We start from the raw sequence: 15,021 nt of genomic DNA, 5'->3' as shown, positions 1-15,021 counted from the left end.
GTTGGGCAGGAAGCCATGATATGCAAATCATAATTAGCTGAACTAACAATTGGTTAAATAGCAAAATAACATTATGTTTATTAAAAAATTATTTGTATATATATGTGAGGTATTTAGGAGGAGACTGGATGGGGTGCTCGGTGCCATGGTTTAGTTGATTAGGTGGTGTTGGGTGGTGGGTTGGACATGATGATCTTGAAGGTCTCTTCCAACCTGGTCTATTCCATTCCATTCCATTCCATTCCATTCCATTCCATTCCATTCCATTCCATTCCATTCTATATATATATTATATTTTTAATATATATACATACATACATACATATCTATCTATCTATACACACACACACACACGTACTGATCTTGGGTGTTTTAAGAAGACTGCACCTCCAACAAATTCCCCTTACCAGATCCAGCAATGTTATACTCAAAGCAAAATTCTCCTTGCACCATGTATGTTTTTATATTGATTTGAAAGGGATCACTGAGCAGACTAGTGTGAACAGGGTTTAACCCACAGCAGAAAGAACGCATGTGCTGACGTGCTGCACCAGCATCTGGCTTACAAGCAGTTACCTCAGGTACATATGGTATGGTTCCATAGGTGATTCTCTATGTAAATCCTTTTGCCTTCCAGAATGAAAGCTAAAATTTAAAAAACCCCTTTTCCCTACTGAACATGGAAATAATGGAACAAGATTTTACTTGGCTATGGTTAATGCTAGAGCTCCTCATCTGGCAAATGCTTTCCTAAAGTTTTTGGAAAAGCCTTGCCACAGTCATTGCTGAGAGCCATGTTGTAACCCTTAATGTTCAATGCTATTTATAAATCGAGACATTTCATTTTATAAAAAAACTAGGATTAGTTTGAAAGGTTTGTGTGGGATCTGAAATGTTATTTTGGGAAAAGGAAAACATATGATAAGTTTGCTTAAGGGACTTTGTTTGAGAATGATGGAAACAAGCCTGTGTACTTGCAGATTTTAAAAACAGAAAGCAACTTTAACAGAAAACCACAACAAAAACAACTCTAAAGGCAGATTCCAATATAATTACGGAAACACATTTTGAAGAACAATTCTCTGTTAGAAAAAGTTTTCCTCATCTGGACAAATAAAGGTGAAGATAACACAAAAATAGTGTCCTCCCAACCTACAATGTCTATGGTGGAATGGAATGGAATGGAATGGAATGGAATGGAATGGAATGGAATGGAATGGAATGGAATGGAATGGAATGGAATGGAATGGAATGGACCAGATCAGGTTGGAAGAGACCTTCAAGATCAGAGTCCAACCTATCACCCAACACCATCTAATCAACTAAACCATGGCACCAAGCACCCCATCCAGTCTCTTCCTAAACACCTCCAGTGATGGTGACTCCACCACCTCCCCGGGCAGCCCATTCCAATGGGCAATCACTCTCTCTGTGTAAAACTTCCTCCTGACCTCCAGCCTGAACCTCCCCTGGCGCAGCCTGAGACTGTGTCCTCTTGTTCTGATGCTGGTTGCCTGGGAGAAGAGACCAACCCCCACCTCTGAGTCACCCCTGAGTCTCCTCTTCTCCAGGCTAAGCAACCCCAGCTCCTCAGTCTCTCCTCATAGGGTTTGTGTTCCAAACCCCTCCCCAGCTTTGTTGCCTTTCTCTGGACACCTTCCAGCAACTCAACATCTTTCCTAAACTGAAAGGCCCAGAACTGGACACAGTACTCAAGGTGTTGCCTAACTAGTGCAGTGTACAGGGGGAGAATGACCTCCCTGCTCCTGCTGACTACACTGTAAAGAACCACACTGGTATAAGAACTTAGATATTGTCCTAGTAGAAAAATAGTATGCAGACCACATATTTTTATTTACTAGCATGCTACAATGCAGTGTTGTACCGTACAGTAACATTTAATCCTATACTGTAACACCTTAGAATGAGAAAAATCCACTCCACAATCTTCACAAACATACTTGTTTAGTGCTTCATGTCCTGGGTAGGTGCTCAATTCATACCAAGATGTATCCCTTGTGTAGTTCACCTTAAGTATGTCTTGCTTACACTATATGTGTCTGTGGAAATGCTCTAGTGTGTTACTGCAATACAGTACATAATGGAAAGGAAAATTGAGTTTTAATTACCAATTTACCTTGTTGGTTAGCAGCTGGCATACTTGAGGTACGTAGTCGATAAGACAACCTCCACCAGGAAAGGCTGGGATGTGAAGAGCAGATGATCCTCCAAGTGCACTAGAAACAGAAGTTAATTGAACAATACATTACACATACAGACCCTGGGATTTAAAAGTGATTTCTACACTGTCCTCTTTCCTCATACTTAAAGGCAGAGGGTCATGTTCATGAAGTGTATTTTATGCTGCAGTAATATAAAAGATACTGAGTCATACCATATATAAACCCAGGTTATACCCATTGTAATTGAACTACGTCAATCAAAAGTATAACTAATGCATTATCTCTGGAATAACTTTTCTTCACAGAGTGACTGGCCATTGGAATGGGCTGCCCAGGGAGGTGGTGGAGTTCTGTTCTGTTCTGTTCTGTTCTGTTCTATTCTATTCTATTCTATGCTATGCTATGCTATGCTATCCTACCCTATCCTATGCTATCCTGTGCTATCCTATAATACCCTATTCTTTTTCTTTGTAAACAGTTCTGTTTCTTAACCCTCATCAATAAGATGTGGAGCACTATAGTTAGGATACTTTGTTATATTGTGAAGAGAGGACTTTAAGCCTTGAATTACACAGCAAGCTGCCTTCAGTCAAACCAGCTAAGACTAAGTGAAGTAATTTGAAACAAGGAGTAGAAGATAGATGCACACCAGCCAGTTTTTTGCCTTCCAGTACAACAGAGGTGTTAACCTACTACATCAAGTCAGCAGTGGGCTGTCACAGAAGATTTGTCATGGACTCCAATGTGGTGATTGAAACCACTTTACTAATGCATCTGAGGGCCTTACATAGGCCCAAAATAGCTCATGTAACATATGGACAAAGATACAAAACCTGCAGCTGTACTAATTTAACACACACATATTCTTTTCACTACTCAATAGTGTTTCTACTTTCTTATCTGCAAGGTCAGGACAGTCTCAGATAACTTTCTTAGACAGCATTCCAGAAAGCTTTCACCCCACAGTTTTGAACTTACAAGCACAACATTTTGGTTTTTTTACCTGCCTCATCTCTTAAAGGGGACTTAGATCCTGCTACTTCCAATCCCCACAGTGGGGCAGAAAGATTATCGGGTACATGATATAGAGGGGGATGCTGAAAGAAACAAGTTTGTGCAGACTTAAGAGTCCACTGGGGAAGGTGGGATATTGAAGAAAGGAGTTGAAGGCATATTGTTATTGAAGGTATATTGATGCCTCCAATTATCTAATGGAAAAAAATAAAGACGAGTCAGAGTCTTCTGGGAAGCACAGTGAAAGGATGAAAGGCAACACAGACAAGTTACAACAAAGGGAGTTCTGGTGAGTTATTAGGAAAAACATTTGCACAATGAGAGTAATCAAAGACTGGAATACAGGCCCTGAAGGGCTGGGGAATCTCCATCCTTAGAGGTGCTCAAAGCTCATCTGAACGTCTAGCAGTACTGACCTAAATCTTTCTTACAGCGTTTTACCAAAGAAAAGGGATATAGAATCATAGAATCAGTCAGGATTGGAAGGGACCACAAGGATCATCCAGTTCCAACTCCCCTGCCATGGGCAGGGACACCCCACACTAGATCAGGCTGGCCAGAGCCTCATCCAGCCTGGGCTTAAACACCTCCAGGGACGGGGCCTCAACCACCTCCCTGGACAACCCATTCCAGGGCTTCACCACTCTCATGGTGAAGAACTTCCTCCTCACATCCAGCCTGAATCTCCCCACCTCTAGCTTCATTCCATTGCCCCTAGTCCTATCACTACCTGACATCCTGAGAAGTCCCTCCCCAGCCTTCCTGTAGGCCCCCTTCAGATACTGGAAGGCCACAATTAGGTAACCTCGGAGCCTTCTCTTCTCCAGACTGAACAGCCCCAACTGAATTTGCATTACACACTATGGATCATATAATTTGCTAAACATCCAGAACCTTGTTGGGTACAATTAAGATCTTCAAAAGCTAAATTACTTTGTGGTGTCCTGTTTACATACTGGTTCCATGAAAGACTGAACTAAGTGCAAAGAAGTTTCTTCTCTGAAAAATAAGGCTCTTGTCTTCATCAGGATCTGCCCTCGTATTTTCACAATATCACAGTATCACTTAGGTTGGAAAGGACCTCGAGGATCATCGAGTCCAACCTATCAACACAGACCCCATGCCACATCCAATCTCCCCTTGAACGCCTCCAGGGTTGATGACTCAACCACCTACCAGGGCAACCCGTTCCAATGACGAATGACTCGCTCGGTGAAGACCTTCCTCCTCACCTCGAGTCTGAACCTCCCCTGGCACAGCTTGAGACTGTGTCCCCTTGTTCTGGTGCTGGTTGCCTGGGAGAAGAGGCCAACCCCTTCCTGGCTACAACCACCTTTCAGGTAGTTGTAGAGGGCAATGAGGTCACCCCTGAGCCTCCTCTTCTCCAGGCTAAACAATCCCAGCTCCCTCAGCCTCTCCTCATAGGGCTTGTGTTCAAGGCCTCTCACCAGCCTTGTTGCCCTTCTCTGGACACGCTCAAGTGTTTCAATGTCCTTCTTAAACTGAGGGGCCCAGAACTGGACACAGGACTCAAGGTGCGGCCTAACCAAAGCAGAGTACAGGGGCACTATGACCTCCCTGCTCCTGCTGGCCACACTATTCCTGATGCAGGCCAGGATGCCATTGGCCCTCCTGGCCACCTGGGCACACTGCTGGCTCATATTCAGGTGGCTGTCGATCAGCACACCCAGGTCCCTCTCTGTTTGGGAGCTCTCCAGCCACTCCGACCCCAGTCTATAGCTCTGCACTCCTCAGTACTTGATAAGATATCACTTTGGTAAGTATAAATGTCTACAGTCCTACATCCCTTGAAAGAACAGAGCCTACGTAAATCAAAAAAACCCTCAAAATTCATAATGAGGTACATAGAAATGTGATACTCAAGCAAAACAGTTCACCACATGAACAGTTGTGCTGCTCTGGATTTTGCATATGCAACACTTAAAAAACCCAAAACACCACACCACAACCAACCAACCAACACCAAAATCCCAACAATATAAACAAATCACCCTGAGAAGCCTTGAATACACACAGGTACAAAAAACATGACAAAACTCAACCCCTCCACCCCTCAAAAAAAGAAAAAAAAACAAGCCCAAACCAACCCAAAACTTTTCCAGCAAAAGTAAGACTTCAACTGATTATTTTTTTTAAATAAACAGAATTCAGTTTCCTTGCTGTGACCTCCTTACCAACATTACTGACAGAGGAGTATACTTCTCCTACCTGCAGATGCTGAAACCAATGAACTGCATTAGATTCTTACTATGCTGGAACATTTCTGAAATAACAGTTTGCTATTGGGAACTGGAAAGTATACAGGGTCTGTCAGCCATTCTGTTGCAGAATGAAAGCCTTGTCCCTCCTTGGATATTACAAGGGGGTTGTGATCTTTAAGACCCTGGGTTTCAGTTTAATAAACACCTTAAATGTTCATGCAAATAGAGAATAATAGAATAAACCAGGCTGGAAGAGACCTTCAAGATCATCGCATCCAACCTATCGTCCAACGCCACCTAATCAACTAAACCATGCAACCAAGCACCCTATCAAGTCTCCTCCTGAACACTTCCAATGATGGTGACTCCACCACCTCCCTGGGCAGCACATTCCAATGGGCATTCACTCTCTCTGTGAAGAATTTCTTCCTAACATCCAGCCTAAACCTCCCCTGGCACAGCTTGAGACTGTGTCCTCTTGTTCTGGTGCTGGTTGCCTGGGAGAAGAGACCAACCCCCACCTGGCTACAACCTCCTTTCAGGTAGTTGTAGGCAGCAATAAGCTCTCCCCTGAGCCTCCTCTTCTCCAGGCTAAGGAACCCCAGCTCCCTCATCCTCTCCTCATAGGGCTGTGCTCCAAACCCCTCCCCAGCTCTGTTATATACCCATATAAGCCTCCAGTCTTATACAGAGAAAATGGTACTGTTCCAGGCATCCTGCCTTGCTTCATATGCAACCAAGTCCAAATTCCTCCCCGGGATGGAGATCCTACTGGAGATGTTCAGATGACTGTAAGAGGAATTATGGCCTTCTCTCTGTTACAGTAGCAGGCATGAAATTTCACATGCAAAAAAAGCTTCCAGTCTTGTATCATCTGTTCCAGTACCTCTTGCAACTGAGTGATTGTGATTTGTGAACAAAGGGTTCCCCATTTTACCTGCTGTTGACACAAATGGGAATTCAAGCCTTCTGAAATGAAACCCAAAACTGCTACAAGATGTGGTTTCTGAAAAAGAGGTCCATCCACATAAAGAAGACTGGAATTTCTGTTACAATTACCCTCTGAAAACAGTGCAAAGCTGTACAAAATGTAATTTATGTTTTGCTGAAATAATTATTAGTAAGGAAAATTAAGATTGGACAAGCATCTTTGTACCCTCTATTAGGTCAGAGAATCTTCTTGTTTACACAGGGCTTTGCTTCTGATCATCTCAAAACTTTCCATAAATATTCAGCAATTGAAGTTCAACTGCCTTACAAAAGTTATCCTTTATTTATCAGCATGTAAGGAAGCCATTGCTCAGAGTTTGATTTGACTGTAAGGTACTATATATCTGTTGTATCATGGGAACATACTTGCAGTACTTTGTACTCATGAGACAGGGCAAGAGGCTATAATAATTTCTCTGACCCTATAATAAACCTGCAGCTGTGACTTACTCAGTGTCAAAAAAAGAAAGGCCTGAAAAAGGTACAATGAAATATGTAAAATGGAGAAGATTTGGCAAGGGAATTTCAGCATGCAGCCCAGTATCTAATTGTTGGGTTTTGAGGTCTCTCAAAGCTCACTCAAAAGAAAATGCATAAGACAAGAAGTGTCATAAGAAGCATTCACAATTAAGAACGTTCTATTTGCCCTGAAACATTTCACCAGCACAAGCTACAGATTCCTGCACATTAGAGCTGCTTTCCAGACAGTTGGGCCTTTTGAAGTATAGATATACACATCATTGTTCCTGATTAAGCTTTCCTTATTAGTATCACTGTTATACACCTCATCACAAAAAAACCCCAAACAAACCAACCACCCACATGTTTTTATACCCAGGAATAAAAACAATGCTGCAGTCACACTATCAGCATTGGTGACATTAATTTTTTCAAGACAACAAGACCCCCAAACCTCAAAATACTTCAAGAGACAGGATGAAGAAAAGAACTTTTTTTAAGCACAAACTGATTAACATCACTCCCCTATAGCTGCTGGAAGTCACCATCACTGGAGGTGTTTAGGACGAGACTGGATGGGGTGCTTGGTGCCATGGTTTAGTTGATTAGATAGTGTTGGGTGATAGGTTGCACTTGATGATCTTGAAGGTCTTTTTCAACCTGGTCTGGTCCATTCCATTCCATTCCATTCCATTCCATTCCATTCCATTCCATTCCATTCCATTCCATTCCATTCCATTCCATTCCATTCCATTCCATTCCATTCTTTGTTCTCTCTCATTTGCTTTTATGAGGTACCATTCCCCATCTTCAGAACTGCATAAGCTTGTCTTTGAAAGTAGTATAAAGACAGCAACATCTAAGGAAAAGTTTCAGGTTCTTCAAAGGAGGTATCTTGCACAATAGCAGTTATTTTTACTTCAAGGGAGGAAAGAGTAAAAAGATTGTGTATTTGAGATTGAGGTCCAGCACTGTAAGAAGAACCACTCTTATCCCTGAATACAGCGTGAATGCAGCATTAAAGAGCTTTATACCAAAAGAAAGTGGTACATAATACTGATCACACTCAAGAATGTTCCTAATGTAATGTATTCTTTCTGCAAAACCCACAGAAAATAGGGAAACGACAATTTTGTTGATCATGCATGGTACAGTTGAAGATTCGTTTAGCTTTGAATACACAGATAAACAAAACACTTGCCCCTGAGTGGAAAGATTTCTTTATATTGGTTTAAAATAACTAAGAGCTTTTCTCTCAGCAGGGCCAATGTTAAGACATGCTCCAATCTATGTACTAGTGATGGAAAGTAGACTTTAGACATTATAGATTAGAGCCATTGTTTTCACCAGGACACACCCTTCTTAACTCTCTTTAAGTTTTCACCTGCCTTATTTTGAAGCTGAAGCACTTTGCAGAACTGCACAAGCATTTGAAGGGTTTATTACTCATGATGGCTATAAGCAAGAGTAGCCTGGAGCATGTGGAAAGAATTCCCTGCTTTTTGCTCTTTCTTCCCATTTTGAGACTCATGTTAACAGCTTTGATCTCCTTCCCCATTCTCTCTCCCTTTGTTACTGAAGTAAATAGTTGACCTTTTATTTTTTCTTTTGCAGTTTCATCACTTTACTACATTACACCATTTGGCACAGGAGACATGTGGAACCACATCAAATAAAGCACGTGACCACAAAAGCTGCCTTACCAACCACGATCCCAGATATGCTCTTACTTTACCGTTTTTCAGACTTGCTCAACCATAACCAAATCCTCTCTATCACATGAACAACCTGGTGCTTGGCAGAAGCCTTGGGATAGTGCCTTGATTGGCAATACAAAGCTTAACAGTAAAATAACAGAAAATTAATCTAATTCATGAAAAATTGGTCAGTCTAGGCATATGACAATATTTTCTCCCTCTTCTACTAATAGTAGTTGGGAGCTGGGATTGTTTAGCCTTGAGAAGAGGAGGCTCAGAAGAGACCTTATTGCTGTCTACAGCTACCTGAAGGGAGGTTGTAGCCAGGTGAAGGTTGGTCTCTTCTCCCAGGCAACCAGCACCAGAACAAGGGGACACAGTATCAAACTGCGCCAGGGGAGGTCTAGGCTTGAGATGAGGAGAAAGTTCTTCACAGAGAGAGTTGTTAGCCATTGGAATGTGCTGCCCAGGGAGGTGGTGGAGTCACCGTCCCTGGAGGTTTTTAGAAAGAGACTGGATGAGGCACTTAGTGCCATGGTTTAGTAGTCACAAGGTCTTGGGTGACAGGTTGGACTTGATGATCTCTGAGGTCTTTTCCAACCTTATTGAGTCTATGATTCTTTAAAAGCAAACATAATTAACATTCTGCTTGCTCACTCAAATCTACTACAAGGGAAAGTGTGTCCAGAAAATAAACCCAAAAATTATATTCTATTTTTGAAGAAATATTTTTTTTTTTTTAATGTGTAATTATTTCAGCGTTAGTAAAATGGAAATGTGTCTTTTCAGCTGACAGATATAACCTGAGGAACCTACACTATTGAGTGTACAGGGGAAAAAAATACAATCACAGAGTCCTGGAGGGAAAAGTACAATAAATTTACTCACTTGGAGAAAAAATCCTGGGCAAACTCTGACTAAAAGTATGGCTATAAGAGATGAAAGGATAATAGCTTCTTTTTTTCCCTTTACCTACTAGAGATTCAGGGTAAATATCTCTGAGCTCCTCCTGACTAGTCATTGGAAAAAAATATTAAATAATCACTGTAAAAAGCAAATATTAAAGCCAAAATCTATTTTGGTTTCACAGACTGTGCAGAAAACTTCATGTCAAACTTGCTGAGCTTTACTTGCAACTCTTCTGCTGACTTCATATGTTCTAGCATGTTATTTTAACTAGTTAGCTTCCCTGCTTGTCCATCTGTAATATCCTGATGCTTATACTGAACTACACTGAAGTTTAGTAACATTTATAGAATGTTATAAAAGCTGTGGGATCTCTGGAGGTCCCTTCCAACCTCCAATGTACTGTGCTACTGTGAAGTAATCTATGCTATGCTGCAGGTAAAAATGTCCAAAAAAGTGAGTTTTCTATAATGGATATCCCATTTCAAACAAAATGGTTAATCCGAGGAGAGATTTACATTAACTGTACATATTCTGGGTTCTAAAAGACTTGAATCTAACAGACTTACACAGAAATCATAGCTCAGGTGATCCAGTACTGGAAGACAGAGAGATCCCAGAAGACTGGAAGCTGGCCAATGTGATGCCCATCCACAAGAAGGGATGGTTGGATTAGCCAGGGGATTACAGACCTGTCAGCCTGAGCTGAGTGCCAGGCAAGACTATGGAACAGGTCATCTTGAGTGCAATCACACAGAAATTACAGGATGGCCAAGGGATCAGGCCCAGCCAACATGGATTTAGGAAGGGCAGGTCCTGCCTCACCAACCCGATCTCCTTCTGTGATCAGGTGACTGCCTGGTGGATGTGGGGCAGGCTGTGGATGTAGTCTGCCTGGACTTCAGCAAGGCCTTTGACACCATCCTCCACAGCAAACTGCTGGCCAAGCTGTCAGCTCCTGGCTTGGACAGCAGCACTCTGTGCTGGGTTAGGAACAGGCTGGAGGGCCGAGCCCAGAGAGTGGTGGTGAATGGTGCCACATCCAGCTGGCAGCCAGGCACTAGTGGTGTCCCCCAGGGATCAGTGCTGGGCCCCATCCTGTTCAGTATCTTTATTGATGATCTGGATAAGGGGATTGAGTCAGTCATCAGTAAATTTGCAGATGACACCAAGCTGGGGGCAGGTGTTGATCTGTTAGAGGGTAGGAGAGATCTGCAGAGGGACCTTGACAGGCTGGACAGATGGGCAGAGTCCAAGGGCATGAGATTGAACACATCTAAGTACCGGGTTCTACACAATGGCCAAAATAAACCCCATGCAATGCTACATGCTGGGGTCAGGGTGGCTGGAGACCAGCCAGGCAGAAAGGGACCTGGGGGTACTGTTTGACAGCTGATTGAACATGAGCCAGCAGTGTGCCCAGGCAGCCAAGAAGGCCAATGGCATCCTGGCCTGCATCAGAAATAGTGTGGCCAGCAGGAGCAGGGAAGTCATTGTGCCCCTGTACTCAGCAGTGGTTAGGCAACACCTTGAGTCCTGTGTCCAGTTCTGGGCCCCTCAGTTTAAGAAGGACATTGAGACTCTTGAACACATCCAGAAAAGGGCAACAAAGTTGGGGAGAGGTCTCGAGCACAGCCCTATGAGGAGAGGCTGAAGGAGCTGAGGTTGCTTAGCCTGGAGAAGAGGAGGCTTAGAAGAGACCTTATTGCTGTCTACAACTCCCTGAAAGGTGGTTGTAGCCACGTGGGGGTTGGTCTCTTCTTCCAGGCAGTCAGCACCAGAACAAGAGGACACAGTCTCAAGCTGTGTCAAGGGAGGTTTAGGCTGGATGTTAGGAAGGAGTTCTTCACAAAAAGGCTCCAGGCTACAACCCCAGCTCCCTCAGCCTCTCCTCACAGGGCTGTGTTCAAGACCTCTCCCCAGCCTCGTTGCCCTTCCCTGGACACGTTCAAGAGTCTCAATGTCCTTCTTAAACTGAGGGGCCCAGAACTGGACACAGGACTCAAGGTGTGGCCTAAACAAGGCTGAGTACAGGGGCACAATGACTTCCTTGCTCCTGCTGGCCACACTATTTCTGATGCATGCCAGGATGCCATTGGCCTTCTTGGCCACCTGGGCACACTGCTGGCTCATGTTCAGATGGCTGTCAATCAGTACCACCCTCAGGTCCCTTTCTGCCTGGCTGCTCTCCAGCCACCCTGACCCCAGCCTGTAGCGCTGCATGGGGTTGTTGTGGCCAAAGTGCAGCACCCAGCACTTGTACTTGTGGAATGCCATCATGTTGGACTCTGCCCATCTGTCCAGCCTTGTCAAGATCCCTCTGAAGAGCCCTTAAGCCCTCTAACAGATCAACACCTGCTCCCAACTTGGTGTCATCTGCAAACTTACTGATGACTGACTCAATCTCCTCATTCAGATCATCAAGATATTGAACAGGATTAATGGGCTGCCCAGGGATGTGGTGGAGTCACCGTCCCTGGAGGTGTTCAAAAAGGGATTGGATGTGGCACTTGAAGCCATGGTTTAGTAGTCATGAGGTGTTGGGTGACAGGTTGGACTTGATGATCTGAGGTCTTTTCCAACCTTATTGATTCTATGAATATAAAACACAAGTGAAAAGTACAAAAGCAGTGTACTGATTGAAGCACTAAAAAAATCCTTAAGTTTATAGAATTATTTTTCATAATACTGGAAAAAAGGTTCAAAAGAGAATAAGAAAAGCTCCTCAGGCTGTCAAAAGAGTTTGATTATCTCTTAAAAGGATAAAATATGCTGACAAACACTGCTTTGCTATTGCAACTTACCACATTTATAACTCCTCAGGTTTTACACACACACACTCCCCATGGCAAGGTGAATTGAAAATGTAATATGCTCAGTTATTTCGGGCAAATAACAATGAGAAACAAATGACAAGAATTTAGAGACACACGGAAAAGTAGTTTTGATTTTCCCCCCAAAAAAATGTTTTAAGTACTACTATCAATTCTCCATCAGCAGAGTAATATTTCAGCATAAGTTATAAGACCTGAAGAAATGCTAGATGTCTCACAAGTCAAAAAGGAGGGCATGGTTCCTATCCCAAAGCACTTTCACAGTCCATTGTTTCACACTACACAGCATAATAAGGAACTGAAAAGCAAGAGACACTTCTTTATGGGGAGGGTGCCAGAACACTGGAACAGGCTGCCCAGAGACACTGTGGAGTCTCCTTCTCTGGAGACTTTCAAAACCTGCCTGGATGCATTCCTGTATGCCTGCCCTAGGTGATCCTTCTCTGGCAGGGGGATTGTACTTGATCTCTGGAAGTCTCTTCGAACCCCTAACATTCTCTGTTTCTGTGACTAAACAATATGGGAGAAAGAATACCAGTTGCAAAAAGGAGACTTCAGGCTTAAACACTTAACAATGGAGGAATACATATGGAAACACAATGGAGGAATACATATTTCCAAGGCATTTTGCTTATTTGTCAAAGGAATCTTGGCAGCAAATTAAGACAAACTTCAGTGAGAAGATTAAGAGAAACCTAGGTGAGAAGTGAAGAAAAGGTAAGAAGTGTTGCAGATAATACAGTGAGGAAATAACTGCCAAAACCCCCTCACATGACCAGAAAAAGCTGTAGGAAAGAAACTCAAATGGAGTAGCAGCTAGTATCACTGAACAGAAAAGGGACAGATAAGATAAGGAACATGAACAGATAAGAGAAGAAAGAGAACATTATGCAGTCCTACTTTCTTTTCAGTTCCAAAACAGTTAAAAAACAAAAAGGGCAGTAAATGGAGATTAAAGACATTATTTAAGATTCCAGGAGAAAAGACCAACCTAAGCTACTGCAATTCTCCTCTGTATGGATCTCAAGAAGATGAGCAAATGTGAAAGGCTGAAAACTTGTCAGACAGAACAGAACTGGCTGAAGACTTGTGACACTTTTCATCCTGCACTGATTTGAGACACCAATACAAAATTGCGATCATGTTCACTATGCCCATTTCTCATCCACATGGTTGTGAAGGAGAAAGAGTTGAGTGGTATTTGGAAATTTACTTTTCAGCTTCCTGTTCTTAAGAAAGCTCATTTTAATGGCATTACCGGTTTTGGAGCTATATTTAAAGCACCTTAACTGTATATATATATTGAGGGCCTTCTAAGTAGCAAACAGAATAATATCGGCATTGGTGGTTTTGCTCCAAGGGGAAAAAAAAATGTATTAACTTGAAGTCCTGTATCAAAGGAGCTAAAAATGTCTTGCATGTACTATAAAGATAGCAGCTAATTATGAACTTTCACATAAACAAGAAAAAGACAAGAGTACTCTTATATTCACAGAATTCACAGAATCAATAAGGTTGGAAAAGACCTCAAAGATCATCAAGTTCAACCTGTCACCCAGCACCTCATGACTACTAAACCATGGCACCAAGTACCACGTGCAACCCCTTTTTGAACACCTCCAGGGATGGTGACTCCACCACCTCCCTGGGCAGCAGCACATTCCAATGGCTAACAACTCTCTCTGTGAAGAACTTTCTCCTCACCTCCAGCCTAAACTTCCCCAGCACAGTTTGAGACTGTGTCCTCTTGTTCTGGTGCTGGTTGCCTGGGAGAAGAGATCAATCCCCACCTGGCTACAACCTCCCTTCAGGTAGCTGTAGAGAGCTGTTGTGCACAGTATTCTCCTCTGAAACAACAGGACTTGGTAAATGAATGAAAGAATTCAGGATGCATTTATGGTAAGGATCATTGGGAATTCCTCTGCAGTGAAGCCTGGCTGGTATGTTACACAGTGCTCGTCATCATTTAAGATAATGCCATGCTTTAGTGATGGAGAGCTTGCAAATGATCCCATTGAACAGAATATTGATTACAAATCCAGGTGAACCTTCTCTTATTATTCATCCATAAAGCTGATAACATAAATAACTGTTCTAAGATGGTATCAGTTATGTATTTCTTATCAGTCTTCTGACATGCATTCAGTAACATCTAGCTTCTTGTGACTGTTTATATGGCAGGTAATTTTCTACTACTTTTATTAAGCCCAGCTAACTAGCAGTGGCTTTATCATGAAGCGGAAATATGAGTCTCAAAAACTGAGATCTTCCTTGCCTACTGTTTTCACCTTTTCATGAAGAACAGTCATTTCCTGTAACTAGCAGCCTTTCATGGTTGTGGTGGGTTAAAATTAACACCCCCAACTAATTTGGAGAAAATACCCCCCAAAATAAAATCGCCAGACTGGGTCCATTTGGGATGGAAACAAATGAAGCTATATTGACAAGCAAACTAAAATCCAGAAAGATGAAATGCAATGACTATGTATAAATTATACAATATATGTACAACATATATATATTTACAATTTATAGACAACACAGAAACTCCTCAGACCCCCATGGATGGATCCAAGAGGGACTGTTCACCTCCTCCTCCACTCCCTCACTCCTTGCCATGGTACCTCACACAGCAGTCAAAACTGAGATACTTTGGCAAGCCCACACAAGAGAGGGAGAGGAAAGCTGCAAGCAGAATTATCTCTTATTGTTAATC

At 42.6% G+C, this 15,021-nt stretch overlaps 1 protein-coding gene across 2 annotated transcripts in view; it reads right to left on the bottom strand.

The window, feature by feature from the left end:
* The window catches only part of BABAM2 (BRISC and BRCA1 A complex member 2), a 216,650-nt gene that overhangs the window by 47,935 nt on the left and 153,694 nt on the right, over positions 1 to 15,021 (bottom strand). For both annotated transcript variants that reach the window (XM_068158815.1, XM_068158814.1), the window contains exon 8: positions 2,138 to 2,237. In XM_068158815.1, the coding sequence (XP_068014916.1) occupies positions 2,138 to 2,237 (100 nt within the window). The remainder of the gene's footprint in view (positions 1 to 2,137; positions 2,238 to 15,021) is intronic.

Source organism: Melanerpes formicivorus, unplaced genomic scaffold (genome assembly GCF_026170545.1).
Source record: "Melanerpes formicivorus ecotype bairdi unplaced genomic scaffold, bMelFor1.0.p_v2 SCAF_43, whole genome shotgun sequence".
Lineage (NCBI taxonomy): Eukaryota > Metazoa > Chordata > Aves > Piciformes > Picidae > Melanerpes > Melanerpes formicivorus.
Note: the sequence above shows the minus strand (reverse complement) of the source record. Positions and strands in the feature narration are given on the sequence as shown.